Source organism: Denticeps clupeoides, chromosome 4, assembly GCF_900700375.1.
Source record: "Denticeps clupeoides chromosome 4, fDenClu1.1, whole genome shotgun sequence".
NCBI classification, from domain to species: domain Eukaryota; kingdom Metazoa; phylum Chordata; class Actinopteri; order Clupeiformes; family Denticipitidae; genus Denticeps; species Denticeps clupeoides.
Genome location: NC_041710.1, coordinates 20,400,091 through 20,421,767, shown reverse-complemented (window position 1 = coordinate 20,421,767; position 21,677 = coordinate 20,400,091). Strand labels below are relative to the sequence as shown.

Sequence of the window (21,677 nt, the reverse complement as noted above, 5' to 3'; positions counted from 1 at the left end):
GTCACCTGCTCCACTTGAGAGGTAACCATTAGATAATTATGACCCCCTGACCTCAGAATAAGAAGTGTGTGTGTGTGTGTGTGTGTGTGTGTTTATCCCCCAGTGGCTCTTTTAAAACGTGCAGGCAGATGGAGGGAAGGAGAAAAAGAGGGAGGGGACATGGCATGGGGTGGGGACTCTCTTTGTGAAGGTGCCTTATGTTACTTCATCAACAGCAGGCCTGGGAACGCTCCATCATCTGTAGCCAATGAAACTGGGTCACGTCAAATGATTCATGTTAATACAGATGTAAGCACATCCAGTTAATCCATCTACTCCTTTAGCCATTTATCAGTGTTTATTATATAATTTCTAAATTATCAATAACAGCAGCAGTGCTGTACTGTTTATTATTTCTTATAATTTGTTAGAATAATTTATTGTAAAAAATCATTACAACATCATTCTTGTGTGTTAAATTATGATATATCCAAAGAGCTGTCCATGCTTTACAGAATCAGCAGAAATGATAGAGTATCACAGACTGGAAGCATACTGCGGAACAAACACAATTTCACTGATGTGGCCGCTATTCAGTGCACCTACCAAGCAAAATTCACACCTTCTATCAGACTTCAGAAAATGGCCAAGAAATACTGACAGAAGGAGTCACTGTCAGACACAGCCAAGAGAAAAACAAAATTCCTGGAGGGTAATAGAAACAGAGAGAGCGAGAGATGGGCAAGAGAGAATGTCATTGAGTGAGAGTGAGAAAGAGAGAGGCGTCCACAGTGGGGGGAGATGAATAATTGATGGAAATGGCAGGCACCTCTAAGAGACGTGTGGCTCTTCTCCTAAATAATGGATGTAGCCTCCTGTGTCTGTTCACGTCCCCTTGCCCGTGTGTCCCTCTTTTACAACGGGTGCTGCACTGCAGCCCGTTAGGACTGTCACGACTACGGACTTACGGGGGAAGGAAGCGCAGAGGTCTGACATGCTGGGAACGGGGTTTTATTAATACAAACAATAAAGAAATACAAATAAACAGCGGCGCGGTGGCCGAAAACGATTTAACTTAAATAACGAACTGAAACTAACCCGTAGGCGTGTGGCGATTGCCAGAACTCAAAACACTCATAACAAAACCAGGTCAAGTTCGTGCAGAGTCCACGAAAATGCCAGCGACCCCGAACGGGCGGAAACTTCCGGCATTTATGGGGCGTCAGGATTGGGTTCCGGTGTGGAGCCCAGCTGCAGGCAATCCTGACAAGGACAGTCTTAGTGAATGCTTAGCTGACACACTCTGCCGAAAAACCGACCCAGGGGTGAAGAAAGAGCTTATGGGAAGATGGAGACAACCCTGAGTAATGCTGACAGAGTCTAACAATACGACATTCAGATCCGGGGTGACACTGAATTTATCCTGGAATAAGATAGTGGAGAGTGCTGCTTATGACTTGTAATTAACGGCTGGCTGGTATTTTGGAACTTGGAGAAGGTGGCGGTGTTTTTCCATTTTCTGTATGTGTGTCAGTATAAATGATCACATTTGCCTTTTAAAATGTGTTCATATATAAAGCACCAATTCAAACTTATTCATCTTATTTTATATAATACTCTGTACCTAGATGTACAGAGATTATTTTCATTTAATTTTATTGAGGAGGCAGTCTTATCCAGAGTGAGTTGTAGTCACTAACTACAGAGAAAGGAACCTTGGAACAGTTCAGGGTTAAATGTCTTTCTGAGGGATTCAATGGTAGAAAGTGGAATTTGAACCTGTGACATCTTGTGTTTGCTAGGCTTCTTCCATTCCAATATAAAAAGTCCAAAGCTCCACGACAAACACTGTTATTATTATATCTCTCACATACGATATTTGCAAGGGTGATGCCGACATCCCCGGTGACCCAGCATCACGGTGCTCAAGTGATGTTTGTGATGCCTGACAGCTGGCTGGGCTGTCCTGTCCCAGGGGACATACGTCTGCTGCTCTGCTCATTGAGGGAGGGAGGACTAAAGAGGGTATTGACCGAGGGCTCCTCAGCTGTGTGAGTTCAGCATCACACCGCTCCTTCCATTTACATTTACAGCATTTTATCAGACGTCCTTATCCAGAGCGACTTACAATCAGTAGTTACAGGGACAGTCCCCCCCTGGAGCAACTTAGGGTTAAGTGTCTTGCTCAGGGACACAATGGTAGCAAGTGGGATTTGAACCTGGGTCTTCTGGTTCATAGGCGAGTGTGTTACCCACTAGGCTACTACCACCCTACTACCTTCCATCCCACAGCTCCTTGTAACTCATTAAAAAGACAGTGCATCATCTAAATGACTTGCTCACCAAATATAAACTCAAACATATAATACCACATTGGTTAATTGGGAGGTTTATGATAGATTACCTGCAGCTATTACATTCCCTCCCCTAGCTGCACTGCTAATCCAGAGCAATTTCATACTCGCGTTACAGTGAGAGCAGGGTTCCGTCTCTACAACTGAGCAACATTGGTTACCAGTTCCATAAACATAATGCCCCAGTGTAAACTGTATGTATTTATTCTGCAAACTGCTTGAAATACACATATATCAACTAGCTGTCCGTGGAAGACCAACAGATCTGCTCCTCTGGGCTCAGCGTTGTGTCACTTTGATATGAGCACAAAGCAGTCAACACAAAGCATGTTTCACTCCTTCACACGTTATAATGAGTGCCTGCCATGTTGGTTGCAGAGGTTGTCACTCACCCTTTTGGATTTGTGGGTAGGCACACAGGAGAGTATACATGGAGTCCAACAATGGCTTAGTGTCTGGAGATGGGTGGGTGAAAAAAAAACCCAGAATTATTCCATAATACAGTTTGCTCTTCATACCTCCTTTACTTCCTGACTTTTTTTCCGCAGGATTAGTCAGTGTGTATTAAGGAGCAGTCTAACACATCCACAGCACCCTGTGAGAACAAGGCTATTTTCAACTCTGGGTAAAGATCTTTCCAAGTCCATGTGCTTTCTTAGTTTACTGTTCTTCTCAGCTCTGTGCCTGCCTCACAGGCAGTGGAAAACGGTGATGCATTTCAGAGCCTTCTACTGAGCCAAGCGTCCTACAAACCTAGACCTAGGTTTCACGCAGCACACAAGGCGAGCGATAGACTGTGTCATGTGACATTAACAGACTGGCATGTGCCAGGGACAGATGCAGTAAACTGCGGGAGCTTATCTTAAGCCTGTTACAGGAATCCAAGCAAGTTAAACCTTGCAGGTCACTTTAGGTGAAAACAGTAGTTCTCACATGGATGCTAACAAAGCAACACTAGGGCAACAAAATAAATAATACTATTAATAACAACAACAATAATAATAATAATTGTAGTGTCTAGATAATGTTAATTGCATGGTAAGTCATGAAAAAAGTCTACCTACAGTACTAATATGAGATGAATGATATCAAGTGATAAGCCATGGGCTGAGGATCATTTTATTAAATGCATTTATTTTCATTTACACAAGTTCCTCAATATGTCAGACCCAAAAAGTCCCAAAGTACTAAATGCATGCTGAAATATACAATATAATTGTCTTCAAGGTGTGAATCATCATCATATATCAGCAAAATAAAAAAGGAAGATAAATGTCCCTGATGTCAAAACCCATAACACAAAAGAGGACCTTCAGACTATGCACAGACTAAAACCCAGGTTTATATTCTATCATACTGGCTTAACAATGCACCGACATCTTATCTAAATGAACTGATATTTCACAATTAAATAAATTAACTGATAATTCTACTCTGAGGGCTCATGATAATCTGACATTCATCAGATGTGCCCTAATGTTATTTTTAACTAATCAGCCTTCTTTGATGCTTGTGCCTGAACAAGAGATATATCTTTTGACAGAGTCTGAAATTCTTGTACACAACCTCTGCTCAGTTTCGACAGGTAGTGCAGAAATATTAACATGTCAGGGGAAATAACTAATAATTCTATCAGTGTGAAATCCCTGTAGAGTACCATGGGAATCGTGGATGGTAATGGATTGTGAAGAATACAGAATGAGGCAAAACACCTTTCTAACATCTGTTACTGATCTTGCAGGCTCTAGACAGCTTTTTGTGGAGGTTAGTGGAACTCGGATGGGCAAGTGTCTCTGTGTTAAACACTGTTTCCCGGGTGACTCTTGTCTTTCCAGATGGTTGACGGATTGGTAGCCCAGATAATACTAGTTTAAGAAGCTGTGTGTTGTAAAATTCACTTTTGTAAATGGTGGCTTGCAGGTGTGACAGGCTTCATCACTCACTGGGATCTCTTATATTGCTGAAATTCAAAAGTAAAGTGATTGTCATTGCGAAACTCTGCAGCACAGCACACATTTTGTTGTGTGCAGTCTTTGTCAGCACTGGGCAGCCATGAAAGGTGCCTGGGGAGCAGTGTGTGGGGATGCTACTTTGCTCAGTGGCACCTCAGTGACACCTTAGCGGTTCAGGAGCCAAACTGGCAACCTTCTGATTACAGGTCTGCTTCCTTAACCACTAGGCCACCACTGCCCTGGAGCTCCTTGGGTGACTTGTCATGTGCTAATCTACACAGTTTTCAATGCAGTAAACTGTTTGCAGCAGTTCCCATGTCAGTGCCTTCATGCCTGTGACGAGATCGACAAACATTCCATGCTATCGCTCTCCCACACTCTGTCACATAGCCAACGGCAACAAAAAGGGCGAACGCAAGGCGAATTAATCACACGCTCAGAGCAGCTATTGTATGACACTTTGATGTTGTGTGTCAGGGTACAAAGAATTCCTGCTCAGTTGTCTGCTGTGGGTGGAGATATCATTGTTTAGACATCAGGCATACAACTCATTGTAGACATAGATGTGAGGCAAGTCAGGAGCTCAGGAAACGATATTAGCTGCCTATGGCACAAGAAGGGCTTGAACCAGGCCTCAGACGAGTCTTGTAGAGTTGAGTCTGGGTGTTTACATTATTTCATTGTAAGATAAGGCCATGATGGTAGATAAACATGACATCATAAATGCAAAATCAACATTTTGTAGATGTAAACAGGTTTATAAATTAGATTTTTGTCTAATGCACAATTCCATTTGCACAGAGAAATTGAGTTGTTCCAAACATTGCTCACCACACAAACATCACACGGTTTAATATGAATGTTTATTGTCATTATTTCCACATTTAGTTTTTCCAGTCACTCGCTTTACAGCACATAGTTAAGTCATTGACAGTTTGACCAGACTCATTTCATAGATGGATGAACTGCAGAAAAGGGCCTTGCCAGACAGGACTGGATATAACAGTTCATTTACAGAATGAGCGGTCAGAGGATGATAATATATATCAGTCCATGCAGTTTTGGGGTTTGAACAAAGCCTAATTTGACCCTAATTTAATAATAGCTGGCTAGGGGCCCTTTGAGGTGGGAGACTGACAGTATTCTGCCAGCATGAGGGCCCGGCAATAGTAAATCTGTACTACAAATTGTTTCTTCATAGTGCAAGACGGAAGGTCATAGTGCCATCTTGAAGTGAACTTCTGCAGTTTCTAACCCTAGTTCATGTGAATTATTGATTCATTTAATGTAATTTATGCATTAACAATGTTTTTTAACAGTGAGCAGCTGTTTATGGTGTTGATCCCTGTGAGAGGGTCTCTTATTTTATAACATTTCAAGAGATGGATTTTAAATGACTGTCATTAAAGACTTAGAGGGCACAGAGCTGGCAAAAGGGTAGCTTTCTGTATTATGTTTGTACTGTGCAGTTTGAAGAAATTTACCTGTAATTAAATGAGGTTATGACAGATGCTAATTCCTGCATTTTAAATACGATTCTTTAGTTTTTAGTTTTCATTTTTTTTTGGAAAATTTGTGCATTAAAAAGAACATACACAATCTTAAATTTCCTGAGCAGGACAAGTTTTCTTCTGCAAAACCATTCTTGCTCAAGTGAAAACTGGATTTGCGGACACGGTCCTGATAAAGACGTATTGAGCTGCGGACAAATCCTGTCTCTCTGAGACACAAACTACCACTTAATTAGCACAGCCATATCTGCCTCCTGTCCATCTCATGCTGCCACTTGCTGTCAGGACCTGAGAGTAATCCTACGCATGAATAACTTTAAGAATCATTATTAATGGAAATACACCACCAGTACCATTATACATTATGGAACAAAACTGAAGACACAAAACCATGGTAATGTACTTAACCAAAAAACAGTTAACACAATGCCTCATGGGTAAGGAAGTGGACCTGTAATTGGAAGGTTACGAACTGCCAAGGTGCCACTGAGTTGCAATGACAATTACTTCTATTTGAGTCTCTTCAAATCAGGGAGATTTTGCTGTGATGGCAGCATTTCACTCTTTTGGCTTCTCTCGACCACCTTAAGTTAGGTCTCTTGAAGGGGCTTTTGATGATGACAATAGTGAACAAAGCAGCTATGAAGGTAAAGAGGCCACTGAACAAACAGATTCATCAAACATACTTTGCTTTCTCTTGCTACAGAAAAAAAACAAGTTTCTTGCACTGGATTCTTCAAAATGGCCTCCGTCTCCATAACCAAGTTTTTAAATTCAGTGTGAAAAATGTATGTCTGAAAATACGCCATTCGAGACAAATGCCCTGTGGCTGCTTAGCCTAAGCTCGGTAGTGTGGGTGTCTCCAGGCTACCAAGAACTGAGAACTGTGCCAGACCTGTATGAAGTGGAAGGCAGGTTTGTGGGTGGAAAGCAAGGAGATGAGGAAGAAGAGGGGGTGGGAAAAGTAACGTTTGCTTGTGTCATTATTGTCACTGTGACCATTCTACCCAGTGGCCCATAAAATGTAGGGAAATATCCTGCACCCCACACACAACATATTCATACCAATGAAAAAAATAAGAAAACATTTACCAACCACAACCTATTAATTAATCTTGCCCAATCAGAAGTTAATTAACAAATAAACTGAGGAAATTAATACAATTTGTAGAACATGCAGAGTCGCATGTTTAAAAAAAAAAAAAAAAAAAAAAAAGGGGCAGTGGTGGCCTAGCGGTTAAGGAAGCGGCCCCCTAATCAGAAGGTTGCAGGTTTGAATTCTGATCCGCCAAGGTGCCACTGAGGTGCCACTGAGCAAAGCACCGTCCCCACACACTGCTCCCCGGGCGCCTGTCATGGCTACACACAGCTCACTGAGGGTGATGGGTAAAATGCAGAGGACACATTTCACTGTGTGCACCTGCTGTGTATCACAATGACAATCACTTCACTTTCTTCACTTAACAGTGTCCATTGTGTCTTCTGTTCTTGGGGACGATGGCTCTTTTGATTATCCCCAAATGAGAGTGAGGGGTCTTGGTATTCACCTCAGACAGTGGTGCACCATTGCTATGGTGAAGAAAGGCACAGCTGGATGTTTGTTGTACATGAACGAGGCTTTTCTGGAATATAAGATCTAGCTCTTGCTGGTCGGTCGATGAACCATTGCAGATGAACCCTCCTCCGTTGAATGAAGAAGTACAGGAGATTATGTGTCCACCAACAGCATGCCCCAGTGCATCATTGATCACAAAATCACGGACCGTTGGGATCAAAGTGTGCAGATGCCAAGCCCTTCATTAATCTTCCACAGCTCTTTTCTCTCTATACCTCTTAAAAAGGCTATAGGGATGCTGCCAGGTCCTGCTCCAGCCAGTCAATGCAACCTAAACCATTGGGATCAGAAAGCTGCTCACACAGACACATGGCACCAGACCAAGATCTCAGTGGCAGGACCAACATTGCAGAGACGGATTGTCTTAACTACACATATGACAGCAGACCTAGCAGAACCCAGATCGATTTCCAGTGTTAGTTTGCACTACCTTTCTCTTTGTCTTGCTGCTGTTCGGAAGTTTGAGGTTTTTTTTTTGCTGCTGCTGATTCAACTGCACAGACGTTCTCTTGAGCTTTGGGAAGGGAAGCATGGATAGAGTTCCAGGCACAATCTCAAGGTGAAGCGTAGGTGTTAGGGTTATTTATTCTGAAACAGCTGGAGTTGTGCAGAAAATTGCAAAAAGTGGTAGCGCTGTAGGCAAACAGCATTTCAAAGCAGACAAATACAACATAATCCTATGCAGAAAGATGTAGCCATGGTGGAAGGAGATACCATACCAGAGTCCAATATAATTATGAAGTTAAATAAGACCAACATTACACATTTATAAAATCCCAATAACACACCCAATAGGATAAACAAAATCTTGTAGGATATTTATTATTTTAATATGCAGTAAGAAATTGGGGCTGGGGGGTCCTGACTTGTCTTGGAATCAGACAGGGCAACCTTCAGGGGAAAAAAGTAGAAGTGAAGTGATTATGAAACACAACAGCATAGCACACGGTGTGCACAATGAAATGTGTCCTCTGCTTTTAAGCCATCATCCTTAGTGAGCAGTGGGGAGCCATGACATGGGAAGCAGTGTGTGGGGACGGTGCTTTATCTCAGTGGCACCTTCCTGGACAGGATTCGAACCGGCAAGCTTCTGATTACGGGGCCACTTCCTTAACCGCTAGGCCGCCACTGCCCCAAGAAAAACTTACAGCACCTGGTATTCCCAGGCAGGTGCTGGGAACTAACCAGTCCCAACCTTCCTTAGCTTCCAAGATCAGACGAGACTGGGCGTTCATCGGCTGGTATGGCCATAAGCCAAAATGATTGAGAACTACACGTACAACGTCCACCCTGAGGGGGTTCTCAGTGGAAGTAAAATCACATTTTGTGTGCTCAGCACATTTTCATGCATGTATACATTACAGAAATAAATTATCAGTAATAATTTTGTTGTTTACTGATAATAAAAATGCAACCCATTCATCCAAATACACCCCGATCCAATTGGCCAGATGCTTTGTGCTTTGTAATGTGATTCCACCGCCTGCTTACGATTGACTATAAATCCATTCTGTGCTGTGCCGTTGCCACTTTAATTTGCAGCCTGCAATTTCAGATCAATACTGTTTGCCTGTCGCACATCACGGTCATAAATCTTTTGCCTGTACTATTGTGATTGGCCAGAGTGATATTAAACTTCCTTTCATCTGCCAGTTTTGTGGATGAATGGACCCATGGGTTCTTCAGCCATTTGAGACAAGCAGTTTATCAAAAAATTACTTTTAGCTATTTTTTCCGCTTATCTGCGGTATTATCTATTTAGTATTATCTATATAGATAAGTGCAACTGGGTAGGCAAACTGCTCACAACAGATGAGCCATTCAGTCAAATGTGGCACATTAATTTCCAGTGGACTGATAGCAGCCAAGGTTAATATTAGCAATGGTGGAAACTTTTAAATTTCTGTGAGTGAATTAGGTCTCCATTTGTTTAATGTTAGCAAAAAGTTTTCTTATTAGGCTACCTGAGACCATAAACCTGAGGACCAGCAGGTCACACTGAGGTGATTCCTATGGGGTCATGGGAAAGAGGCTTTTACTGACCATCAGTCTCTGTGGTCATGTCCAATGGTCCCTTGTAGCTTATGAATTACTAATTCTATGTATTCAATACTTTCACATCTTGCAGTTTGTGTGATATAATATCGGATTGGCAGATCGGAATTAGAACCTGCAACCTTCTGATTACAGGGCTGCTTCCTTAACCGCTAGGCCACCACTGCCCCCTTTTTATTTATTTATTTATTTTTAACATGCGACTCTACATGTTCTACAAATTGTATTAATTTCCTCTGTTTATTTGTTACTTAACTTCTGATTGGGCAAGATTAATAGATTGTGGTAGCTAATTGTTTTCTTTTTTTTTCATTGGTATGAATATGTTGTGTGTGGGGTGCAGGATATTTCCCTACATTTTATGGGCCGCTGGGCAGAATGGTCACAGTGACAATAATGACACAAGCAAATATCACACACAACCTTTGGTGATTAAGTAGCAGTCAAATGCCCATTCAGATGAATATACATGGATAAAGTGTGGTTTGCCTTAGAAACCCTATAAAATGATATAATCATACTGATTGTCCTTAATTTTTTGTTTATTTTCAGGATGCTTTGAGTGCTGCATTAAATGCCTGGGCGGGATTCCATATGCATCCCTCATTGCTACAATTTTGCTGTATGCTGGGGTGGCACTGTTTTGCGGCTGTGGGCACGAGGCTCTCTCGGGAACCGTTACCATCCTCCAGAACTATTTTGAAGTAGTCAGAGGGCCGATCGACACCCTTGATGTCTTCACCATGTAAGTATTCCTAAAAGGCATAGTTCTGTTGAAATGGATAGCATTTCCATATTCTTACATTTTAATGTCAATTAACTCAAGCAAGCAAAAAAAAATCTATTGCAAAATCTATCACATGGATTATGACTTTGGATATGCTGTATTTTAAACATAGAAGACACTTCGCACACACTGCTTGTAACTCAGCTGCTTGTTTCCAATCACAGGCCATTTGCCTGTTTTACAGATTGTCGATGATTATCGATGCTACCATGGTGATGTTAATTCCGTGTTAATATCTCTCAGATGAAGTAAGATCTAAGACAGACGACATGTTTAATCCAGGAGAGGGACAATATGTGGTATGTCTTAATTCACATATAACATGGACTAGCACAAAAAAACACTATTATTGTGATTATACCACAAGATACACCTTCCGAACAATTGTTTAATAGTTCTATCTGATCCAAAAATCATGATTATAGCGTAAAAAAAGTTGAATAGTGTATAAAGTGAGACATGACCATAATCATCAGTCCTCTCAGCTAAAAAAAACAACAGGAATAATGCATAAGCAGAGCAATGAGTACACATTTCCCCTTTTATGGTTAATTTGACAAAGAACCATTATATCCATAGGCAGACATTCTGAATGCCCATGAATGCCTGATCTTGTGTTTTTAGGAATTAGTCTCTGCAGCAGTAATTACATCTCCACCAGTGTTTGCTGAACCAGATTGTGTGAGTCCAGATTGAATTCATGCATTCTGAAACAGTCTGCTGCAAAGCTTTGTTAGGGAGTGTGCATGTTGCAAAATATAAATTGATATGTTAGCATATTTTCTGTAAAATATTTGGTAGAATTTTGCAGAGATGGCTGAAGGAATCTAGAATGTAAGAATAGTAACAAATTCTTGAAACAGAGGTCTGACTGTACTAGGTGTCACGTAACAGCTGCTGGCTGTGCATGTGGGTTATGATAAATTTACCTGGTGCAGCTGCACAGACACACATACACACACACACAAATATTTTTTATGTGACACACTGGCAAAAGTCCTGTTTAGGGAATTAAAAGCTCTGAAATCGCTCTGGGTTGTCCATGGCACACCTGCTCACCGGAACTCTGCCTGCCGGACAGGAACTGGCATTGGTAGAAGACTGGCACAAGAGAAGGTAACTGGGCCAGTGCAGACGTCTCTGTCTCTTGACAGGCATAGCATGCAATGACATACACTGTTCAGTGCACAAGAAACTCAATAAAAGACTCATGTAATCCATGAATTCGATGGATACCTGTAATTCTTGACTGTAAGCTGGTTTGTGGTTCTTGGTACGTGTGAGGATGATGATGACTTGTTAGCAGGAGATGATAAAAATATAAGGCAAAAAAAATCATGACGCAACAAAATCCTAGAGAGGGTGTTGCGGAAGGAGGGGACAAATGGTGCTGGGCACATCTGTTATGTGACTGATCTTGGTCCATTGAACTGTGGTGAAGGTTTTTTTGCAGAGCAAGTGGAGGGTAAATTGGATGCATAATTTTGAACAAATGAAACATGAGGCTTGTACCAGTATCCCACAAAAGAAGGCCTTCTATGTCTACAGGATTGACATCTTAAAGTATGTGATCTACGGAGTGGCATCTGCCTTCTTTGTCTATGGAATTCTGCTGATGGTTGAGGGCTTCTTCACAACCGGTGCCATTCGGGACCTGTACGGAGACTTCAAAATCACCACCTGCGGCCGCTGCGTTAGTGCCTGGGTAAGACTTTCTCTAGTTAGGTTGGTTAGACCATTCTGGACCATTCGGAGTCTTTTTTTTTAGTCTTTGCTTAACTGTCTCTCTCTTTCTCCTTTTAAGTTCATCATGTTGACCTACATCTTCATGCTGGCTTGGCTGGGGGTGACAGCCTTTACCTCTTTACCTGTCTTCATGTACTTCAACATCTGGAACATGTGTCAGAACACCACCATCACTGACGGAGCTAACTTGTGCCTGGACCTCCGCCAGTTTGGTATGTGGTTTGGCAAAAAGAGCTGATTGCAACTGTAATTATCTCAGATCGTCTTTTGTCATTTGTCATTTTATGTTGATGCAACACATGAGCACATGTCTGCCACTGTCTCTGATGAAATTTCCTCACCGGCTTCTCAATCCTTCTTCTTTTGCAGGCCTTGTAACCATAAGTGAGGAGCGGAAGGTGTGCACAGGCTCTGATAAGTTCATGAAGATGTGTGAGTCTAACGAGGTGAGTGAGTGCAGCACTGTGCCCTGTGACAGATCAGCCTTCATCTGACTTCAGGCAGACTCCTGAGTGCCACAGATCGGGGGGAAGAGCATTATTCATGTGCTGAAGGCCTTGGCTCAGCTGTTAATTCTCATCTCCAGAGTAGAGGAGCCTAAATAACATGTTGCATCACAAAAAGAGTGAAAATATCAGATAAACCAAAGAAGAGAGAGGAAAAGGGAAAATAGAGAAATGGCTAAAAATTAGTTTGACAAAACCATATTTTTGAAAAGAAATTACTATATTCATTAGAAATTACACTCAATTGTACAAATCATAATGCTAGAAATTAGAGACTGTAGTGGATTTCCAATTATTTGTTAAAAGTACAGCTGTGGTTACCATTCATATCATCCCAGCGAACTCTATTTTTAATCCCTTTCATAAAATAAATGATCATTTCTCTGTTTTACAGTCGTTTTATTGTTATATTGTAGCTTATAATTTATATGTTGGCTTTCCCACATAGCTGGACATGACATTCCACCTTTTCATCTGTGCTCTCGCCGGGGCTGGAGCAGCTGTTATCGCCATGGTGAGGACTGCTTTTTTATCTCACTTTCTTGATGGCAGAATACTGTTGAGCCCAACTCTTGCCCATCAGCACCTCCGATAACATCGACACACCCTACTGCCACCACATTTCGTGGCCTCAGAAAGAACTGAGAGACATCTCAGGCAGAGCAGAGAGTCAGAGTGCAAGATTAGATCTGAGCAGCGCAGCATAATGTTTAATACACCCGTAAACACATTTATTCACCACATAAACATTAAGTATGGTAATTCATGAAAAAGAATACAATGTTAACAGGAAGTGCTAAAATGTTTCCTTGAAGTAGTCTATTTAGCACTTTAATATTTGCACATTAGATTTTGTCATAAATACATAAAGATGACCATATAAATGCAGCAGTTGATGAAAAGAGAAAGGGAAAGAAGAGAGGGTAGACATGGATGGAGGGGGTGAGGCTCAGCATTCAAAATGCACAGGGAGCTGTTGCCATAGAAACTGGGAATGAAGAAAGGACTTTGTTGAGAGCTGAGCTCGCCAATGCTGATGAACCAGAGTGGTCTGAGGCAGCTTGTTGTCAAACGCAGCAACTTCAAGATTTATGGAGTACTTAGGCAGACATGTCGAGAGGATAATTAGCACAAATAAACAGAAACTCCCTGAGAATGAAGTTGTTAAATATGTAAAAATATGTTAAATTATTTAAAAATGACAAATAATTATGCTAAACGAAGTGATGGCTAAATGGCCTCAACTATTAACTCTATTGCAATTTGAATTTTGTGCCTTATGAAAATGTGGCAGTGTGATGACTAGCATTTAAAGAGCATTAAATTAAGAGCAGTGTTCAAAAGAATATAATAATCTTCATGGTGTTTGTCCTAATTAAAATTTTAGCGTTTGTGGTCAGTAGCTGCCATTGCCTGTTTTTCTCTACAAATCAAACCTGATTACACAACAGCACAATGATAGCATTCAAAAAGAAATTGCTGAGAAATGACTGCAGAGATTTCTATTGCTGTTGTGAATCTAGCGCCACCTGTTTGTCACATTTGGAAAGTGGAGATGGGCGTGAATTAGCTGGCTGGTTTCCACAGTGCGATATTGGTTTACGTAATGGAAAAAAGACAAAAATATTTGCAGTGATCATTATTTTTCGACGGTCTTTATGTATTTATTTTTGTCAATGACCAGCTAGAAACATTTTTAACAACATAAGGAGCTAAACGTTAATGAATATGAAATTATTTCTATTTTCTATTTATATTTTATCAAGTTCAGGCATTAAAACGTAATTAGTGTCAAAAACTTGGACAAAGACTCTTCCAAAAATATTTATTTAATTACATCATTCTGTTCCATAGATGTTTCTTTAGCCCCACAGAACATGCAGGGCTTGACTTTGCACAGTAGCGTCACTTGGTGGCCTATCCTTGCCATTACACATGCTGAGTGAGCTTTCTTAGTTTATGGCTTGCTGTGATAGTTTGATGCAAAATCTGCTTACATTTGCATTGTGTATGTGTAATTGACAGGCGGCAGGAATTTCAGCCCTTGTCCGAAACTATGTGACTCTGACCTCCCAAAGTTTGGGGAAGTACTGCACAAGATTCTGAGAGGACCTTCAGTGGGAGATTGTTTCACTATGAACCCAACCCAATGCGCTAAATAAAAGTGATGCAGCCCACTACCATTAAAATATACCCAATATCAGTGAAATTAACTAAATTACCTTAAAAATGGCTTAATCTTTTTTTTTTTCCTTTACTCCAAATTTCCACATTCACCCTTACCAGAGATGACTGTAATATTTCTAAATGACTAATGCATCTAATGGTGTGGAGTGTTTGTTTGCATTCCCTGTTGTCGGTTTTAATTTCTCACTGCTTTAATAAATGGTCTGCAACGTGCTTCCTCCCATTTTCAAACACTAACACTCCCCTCTTAACTGCCGTCCTCTCCCAGGTCCACTACCTAATGGTTCTGTCTGCTAATTGGGCGTACGTGAAGGATGCGTGTCGGATGCAGAAGTATGAAGACATCAAGTCCAAAGAGGAGCAGGAGCTGCATGACATCCACTCCACCCGCTCGAAAGAACGACTGAACGCCTACACATAAAGTGCACAAAACACATGCTCATGCCACTCACAGAAAGCTATAGAGAACACACACACCAACATATGAAAACATGCACACATATTCACACACAGAGAGTGCTATTGTACCAGTTGTTATTGTTTGGTGGGGAGTCAGGGCTGGTCGGGGTGGGTTGGGCAAATTTAGGTCACTTAATTAAGATTGCGGGTGTGACAGAGAATGTTAGTCCAGGACAAGCTCCTCGATGACCAATCTGACTACCCAACACTTTCTTGGGATTAAGATTTCCTTTTTCTACTTGTGTGTTGTCTTATGCTGTGCAATCTTTTCTCTTTCTCTTTCTTTCTCTACCTCTGTCCCAAGTTCCATCTTTTGATGTTTCCAGAGGTGGCACATCTTTTCTAATAGCACAAAAAGTGACTCACCCAGTGTCATTAGGTCATTGCTTCATACCAACAGTGTCATAGCTTCATTCAGTATTAATGATTATTACGTTCATGTGAAGGAGGGCTTCAGCAAAGCCGAAGGGTTTACAGCACAATTTCTCCTTATTTTTTTCTCAAATGATTTCTAAGCTCCTTTTTTTTACTTAATAGACCAAAATGTGACCAAACTTGTATGATTTACAGTAAAAATAAAAAAAAGGTGCAGTGAGCTTCAATAATCATGAAAAAAGTATTGTACAGATTCTTTTCCAACAAATTCTTTATTGTTTTGGAGTGCCAGGGATTTTAAAAAAGGACCATAAAGTGACTTTTTACTTCCTGCTATATTGTAGCTTGGCCTACCTATCAGAAATGTACATTAGCTATGCTAACTTTTGGCCTTGGTACTTTGTCAGTAACAGTGTTTGCTAAACTGTGGTAAAACATCGGGTGGACGAAGAAGATGGTGAAGGTGACGGGGGAGCCGCAACGCTTCCAGATAGACTGGCCTTTTAGGATTTGCCTTGGAGAGACTCCGTAGATCTTTTTTTTCTCATCCATCCATTGCAAGCCATAATATCACATGCAAATAACATTTTTTTATTACAGTATTTTCACTTCAGTGAAGCTTTCAAATGCTTTTAGCCTGACAGGCTAGAGACTGATTATGTTACCATTCAGCACTGTATATATCTCTACATAAATATATTATACCACACACTGCAGCTTCAGTTCATCTCTTGAAGGCAGATTTCACTGGTCAATGTTTTGACCATGTCCAGTTCAGAAACTTCCAATAATTCTTATAGTAACAAAACCAAGTTTGGCCCTTGCAAATGTGATTAAATTTCAGTTATCTATTTGCTTGCTGACTTTACTTTTGCTAAGCTAAAGCTATTGAAAGGCATTAAATGTCAACAAAAACAAAACAGAGAAATGAATGATTAATAAAACAATTAAAAACAATATAATGATTTTGGACCTGTCTTACCTATTCTAGGCCACTGCTCTTAAGTCTGCAGTGCAGCGTCTCTTGGTTCTATCACTTGACAAGACCAGTTTTGTCAGTGGACTCAGTTCAGTTGAGTAATTTCCTAGGAAATTGCCATTTTGCATGAAAAAATTATTAATTAACCCCAGTGTTTTTAAAAAAATGAAGTAGAAAACAAAGAAAAACAAATAGAATAAAGCAAAAGCTATTTTTGGCACTTATTGACCATTGCAAGCTCTTCATCATTGTAAGTGCATTTTGATTCAGAACTAAATCCTTGTCAAACTCATTCAGCATTGTTTATTAAAAAAAATTACCTTGTATTAGGTACCAGACCGTGAATCTAGTTGTTCTTTGTGGCATGGTTATGCATTTAATGGTAATAGTTTAACTGATTCAATAAGTATTCTGCTCCTTTCTTTTGTTGCAGATTTTTTTACACAATGACTGTCTTGCTGGGTCAACTGTTTTCTTATATGTGCAGTATAACAGTTCCTGCGCTAACGGTATTGAAAGCTAAATATATTAGGTTGTAGTGATTGATTTGTGTCCTACTATAGTTGCTACATGATTTTCAAAACATGTCTTAAACTGATACTTGTTATGATGTTGCATATTCAGTATTAATAACAATGCTTTTGGCTTTCTTTATGTTCTAGTCTTTTTGTATTTTCACTATGAATGCTTTGTAGAAGGCTGTAAAATTATTATATGAATCTGTTTTGTACATAAATGTGCCAACATCTAGATAATGGCTTTTTGCTTTCTTTTTTTCCTTTTTTTCAAATGTAGGAACAAAATAGCTTGCGTAAATAAATACACTTGTGTACTTGTTAATAAGTATTTGTGTGTTTGCCTCATTTACTTTCTGTACCACATTGTGTACCAAATTTATTCAGCTCTTGATTCATACATCGACCACCCAAGCAAACAAATTTTTTTAAATACTGGTGTAAAACACTGTAGTACTACTCATGCAGAACAAGCACAGGCATATTTCAGCATTGTGGCATTCCTGAGAAGCTGGAAAAGAACATGTTACTGCAACAAGCAAATGTTGCCTGCAACATTGTCCAACGGTAATAGATGACGTCATTTTAACCAAGAATAGTTGCACTGGAAGGAATTTAGAATATTCAAATTAACCTGATATCATCTATTTAGGCCAGCTCTTCATCTCAGTCCAAATAAAGCATGCTCATGTTTCAATGTAGATGTGGCAATGTAGAGTCTGTTGATTCGGTTTTGACATAAGAGAAAACAGCCTGTCTTATTGTTCAAAGCCACAAAAAAACTATTCAAAACAAACAAGCCCACTAATCGGAAAACCGTGGTAAATAGATTATTTCATATGATATTTGACATTAGATATTGTGTACACTTTACTGGGGGCATTAAAAAGGAGCAACTGGCTTAGTGATGTATAGGTTCTCTATTTATAGACAGACAGACAGACAGATAGATATTTAAAAATTGCTCATGTTGTCACTATACTGCATGTTACATCAGCTATACAGCATAATGTGACCAGACCATTAATCACCCTTTCAAATGCAAACATGCTGTTCACCTGTCTGCCAGGGTGTGGCAGCAAACAGTCAGCAATCAGGAACATGTTTTCACTTACAAAGGAGACGCAACATGCACTAATGTGAGGCATGACAAATACATGCTACCTGACACCTGAGAGCCAGACCTGCCTTGGTCATATGCATATTGTTGCATATTGTACAGACGCCTAGACTGTGTGGATAGTCACAACATCACGATTTACTATCTTAAACGGTCCTTCTTTTCATTACCATATATGGGTAGGGATTTTTTTTATTTATTTGTGATATGGCTGTGTTTCATACCTTTGGTGGTAATATTTTCAATCTCAGAGTAGTTGACCTCGTGAGATTGGTTTGGTTTTTCCAGAATTGCGCTTGATGAGAGAGGGGTAGAAGATGGATTTGTTGTGTTTTGTGAAATGTACCAGCCAATAGAAATCAGACAATATACTCGACTCCTCCTAATTAATTTATAAATAAACAAATTTTCCCCTATAGCACTGCTGACCTTTCAGACACTGTTTTTTCTTTGTGACCTTGTCAAAGAGGTTAAGGGTAAAATATACCAACACCAACATGAATGAGAGGGTATGCATCTCCATTTCTAATGGAATACCAATAAATTTTACAACATTCTCTCTCTTGCTCTGATCAGGCCTTGACATGACAAGCCGATCTATTTCTGGTGGTGTGTAGATAAAGCACATGGCCAGGAAATAATAGATGCTGTCATAAATGTCTCTGCCAAATCAGCTGCCCCATAAGTCAGTCTAAATACAAAGCTCTGTGTTGCATCGTCCCTCTGTCTACTTTGCCCATGTCCCCACTTACGTGCTTGAGCATGTACCTCATGCAATGCCAGACCCATGCAGTCGACAGAATGGAGGACAAAATCAGCTTCATGGCTCTTATATATCAAAATGTTGCAGACAAGTGCCCTCCAATATGTGTAATATTTTGGATTTGTGTATGTGTACCTATTTATTAAATTAATCAAATATCAATCTAAGGGGTTTTACTCACAATGCAATGCAATGTACAGCGTTCCAAATTACTGTGAAACTGCAACCAATGCTGCTTTCCCTTTCCCTATTTTTGGACTGTGGCCTCTCCAGTCTACCAGTTTGTTCTCACCAGTTCATTAGAACTCAGAGTGGACTGAATAGGGATGTTCTCACTCTTCATTTGGACATTAGAAACTCTACCCATGGTCTCAGACTCAGGTACATGCTCGGTGATGGTTTAACTACAGTCATAATACTGGTTTTATCATAATTTGTGCTTTGTTTATTGCACAGGACAGCTTAGCTGAACTTCAGCGGAAATATAGAAACCCATCTTTAAAGCCCCTGGGGGTAAATGGACCCCTCCACACAATTTTACAAAATTAAAGAATTCATCCACTCTCACTCTCAATTTAGCATTGATTCTCAGAGACTACCTTTGGCACAGGCAATCCATAGATGAGGTTCCCTGCCTGCTGGCCCAGCTGAGAGAGGCTTCGACGGAACTCAATAAACTTTAATAAATGGCCAGACTCCACGGTGTGGGGGTGTTGAGGTTCTGGAATGGGAATCCATTGGAGTGATGACATTCACATAATTTCCATTGAGCACTGAGCAGAGGATAAATCTCTCTGACCTTTCAGGATATGTATTATGCTCCCTTTTATGTAAAATATCAATAATATTGTTTCTGCAGCAGCATCAGAAAACCCTGGTTTCTTCATAATCACTCCAGCGATGCAAATTGCAGAAACAAAACAGTACAGTTCAGTAACTGAAAACAATGTGAATGTTAGCATTGAAAAACATAATTTGCATATGTGTTATATTAAAGTGTTCTATTAGTAAGGGGCAACAGAATGCATAGTCTGGGTTCAGAAGATGAATGCATAGTCTGGGTTACCTGTTGAGTGATTGTAATAATTATTTTGCCTTTGGCTTACCAGCCCGGTTTTTTGCTTTGTTGATACTGTGAATGGCATTGTTATAGAAAGTTTGGAGCTCTTAATTTGTTGGGAGAAAAGGTGAGAATTATGGAGTAATGTCTTGCTTTGTCTTGGCTGAAAGACTACTGATAAATTTTACATCATCATTTATTTTCCATCCATGTGACCAGGAGCAACACAGAGATGAGGTAACGTGACTCCTATAAATTGGCAAGATGGCCACTGTCAGCTGTTCAGTCATTGATTGGCATTCGTCAATTTGACTCGGTTCTTTCTCCACCTTAACCGAAAGAATTATCCTACTTGTCTTCTCACCTATCAACTCTTCTTTCTCAGCCTGTTTCTTCCCCAATTCAACCTAAACCGCAAACGACAACATCCGTGTGGTGTTGTGGCTCACATTCGCATATTAAACCAGAGGAAACTTAACTGCCTCCTGGGTTTCTCGTTTCTTCAAACACGCGCTCACGTTCTGGTCCCGTGCTGGTACCATGACAAATGTATGTGCAACATTTGCAAGCACAAGGCCAAAATGGTGCCATCATCTAGCTGCAGAAGATGTCTCAGTTCGTACCTAATTCTAAGTGATCACATGGTTGTAATAATATATTTTTTTCTGCTGTATTTGTGACATAAAACTCAAAAAGGTCCTGCTGCCACTGGAATGTTCATTTCTGTTTTGTCGTGATCTGGCCTTATGAGTACAGAGCATGGTGCTTTTCCCCTCCTGCTGACAATGAGGAACATCAACGTCTCTAAATGGGTCCATTGATCTCGCCAGTGCAAATAACCATTGGCGTTTTGAGACCCCTGATTCCTTTACCTCCCACAGAGCTCGTCATCCGACTGGCATTGCGACAGAAAGGCCATTCCAGGGAAAATGATACTTCACTCCACCCAATATAGAGGCGATTTGAGGCAGTCAATGTGTTTAGGTAATAACCTCCCTAGAGCAGTAAGCACAGAAATAAAAAGGTAAAATATGACCTTGATAAGAGCGAGAGAGAGCAAGAGATACAGAGAGAGGGAGGGCACTGTGTGGCCGCTAGCATATTCAGCTGTACAGCCAGACAGCTACATAAACTCTACACTTCATTGACTGAAATGAATACTGGCGAGTCATACACAGAAAACCGATAAAAACAGCCACCTCGGGCCACTCAGCCACTCACATCAAGTGTTTGTCATCTAAATTCCAAATTTCCGTTGCACTCAGCCAAACCTCTCAGCTCAATGCTAATTAGCATTCATAGCGACAGAGCATTAACTGCGTTAACCATCCGTTTCAGTAAAGTTGAGAGTATCTTGAGTATATATGTTTTTCTCTGCCGTCACCAATCAACAGCTTGAGTCTGAAGTGAAGATGGAGACATGAATGACACATTTGTTTTAATTCTCATTGTGTCATTTTTGGTGGATGAGGGGTGCACTGTCACAAGCTATCGAGAGACCAGCAAGACCAGAAGACTGCAATGATGGCTGTCTGAGAGTGTCTTTAGTAGTGCCACTGGTCACTCACTCAGCTTCCTTTCCTTGGAGAGCAGAACATTTTCAAAAGGAGAATGTAATACCTTGCATTTGAATAGGCTGGCTAAGGAGACTTTTATTAGCATGGATGAAGTGTTGATGTCCTTATTAAGATGCTCAGTGTACCTTGCTAAGATG

The 21,677-nt window shown here is 40.5% G+C and overlaps 1 protein-coding gene across 3 annotated transcripts in view; it reads left to right on the top strand.

Moving 5' to 3' along the window:
* Positions 1–17,345, top strand: part of gpm6ab (glycoprotein M6Ab) — a 53,638-nt gene extending 36,293 nt beyond the window's left edge. For 2 of the 3 annotated variants that reach the window (XM_028976965.1, XM_028976964.1), the window contains exons 2-7: positions 10,019–10,211; positions 11,802–11,958; positions 12,058–12,211; positions 12,369–12,445; positions 12,954–13,019; positions 14,961–17,345. In XM_028976965.1, coding sequence (XP_028832798.1) covers positions 10,019–10,211; positions 11,802–11,958; positions 12,058–12,211; positions 12,369–12,445; positions 12,954–13,019; positions 14,961–15,113 — 800 coding nt within the window. In that variant the 3' untranslated portion in view covers positions 15,114–17,345. The other variant, XM_028976966.1, reaches the window with a different exon arrangement.
* Positions 17,346–21,677: the final 4,332 nt, after the last annotated feature.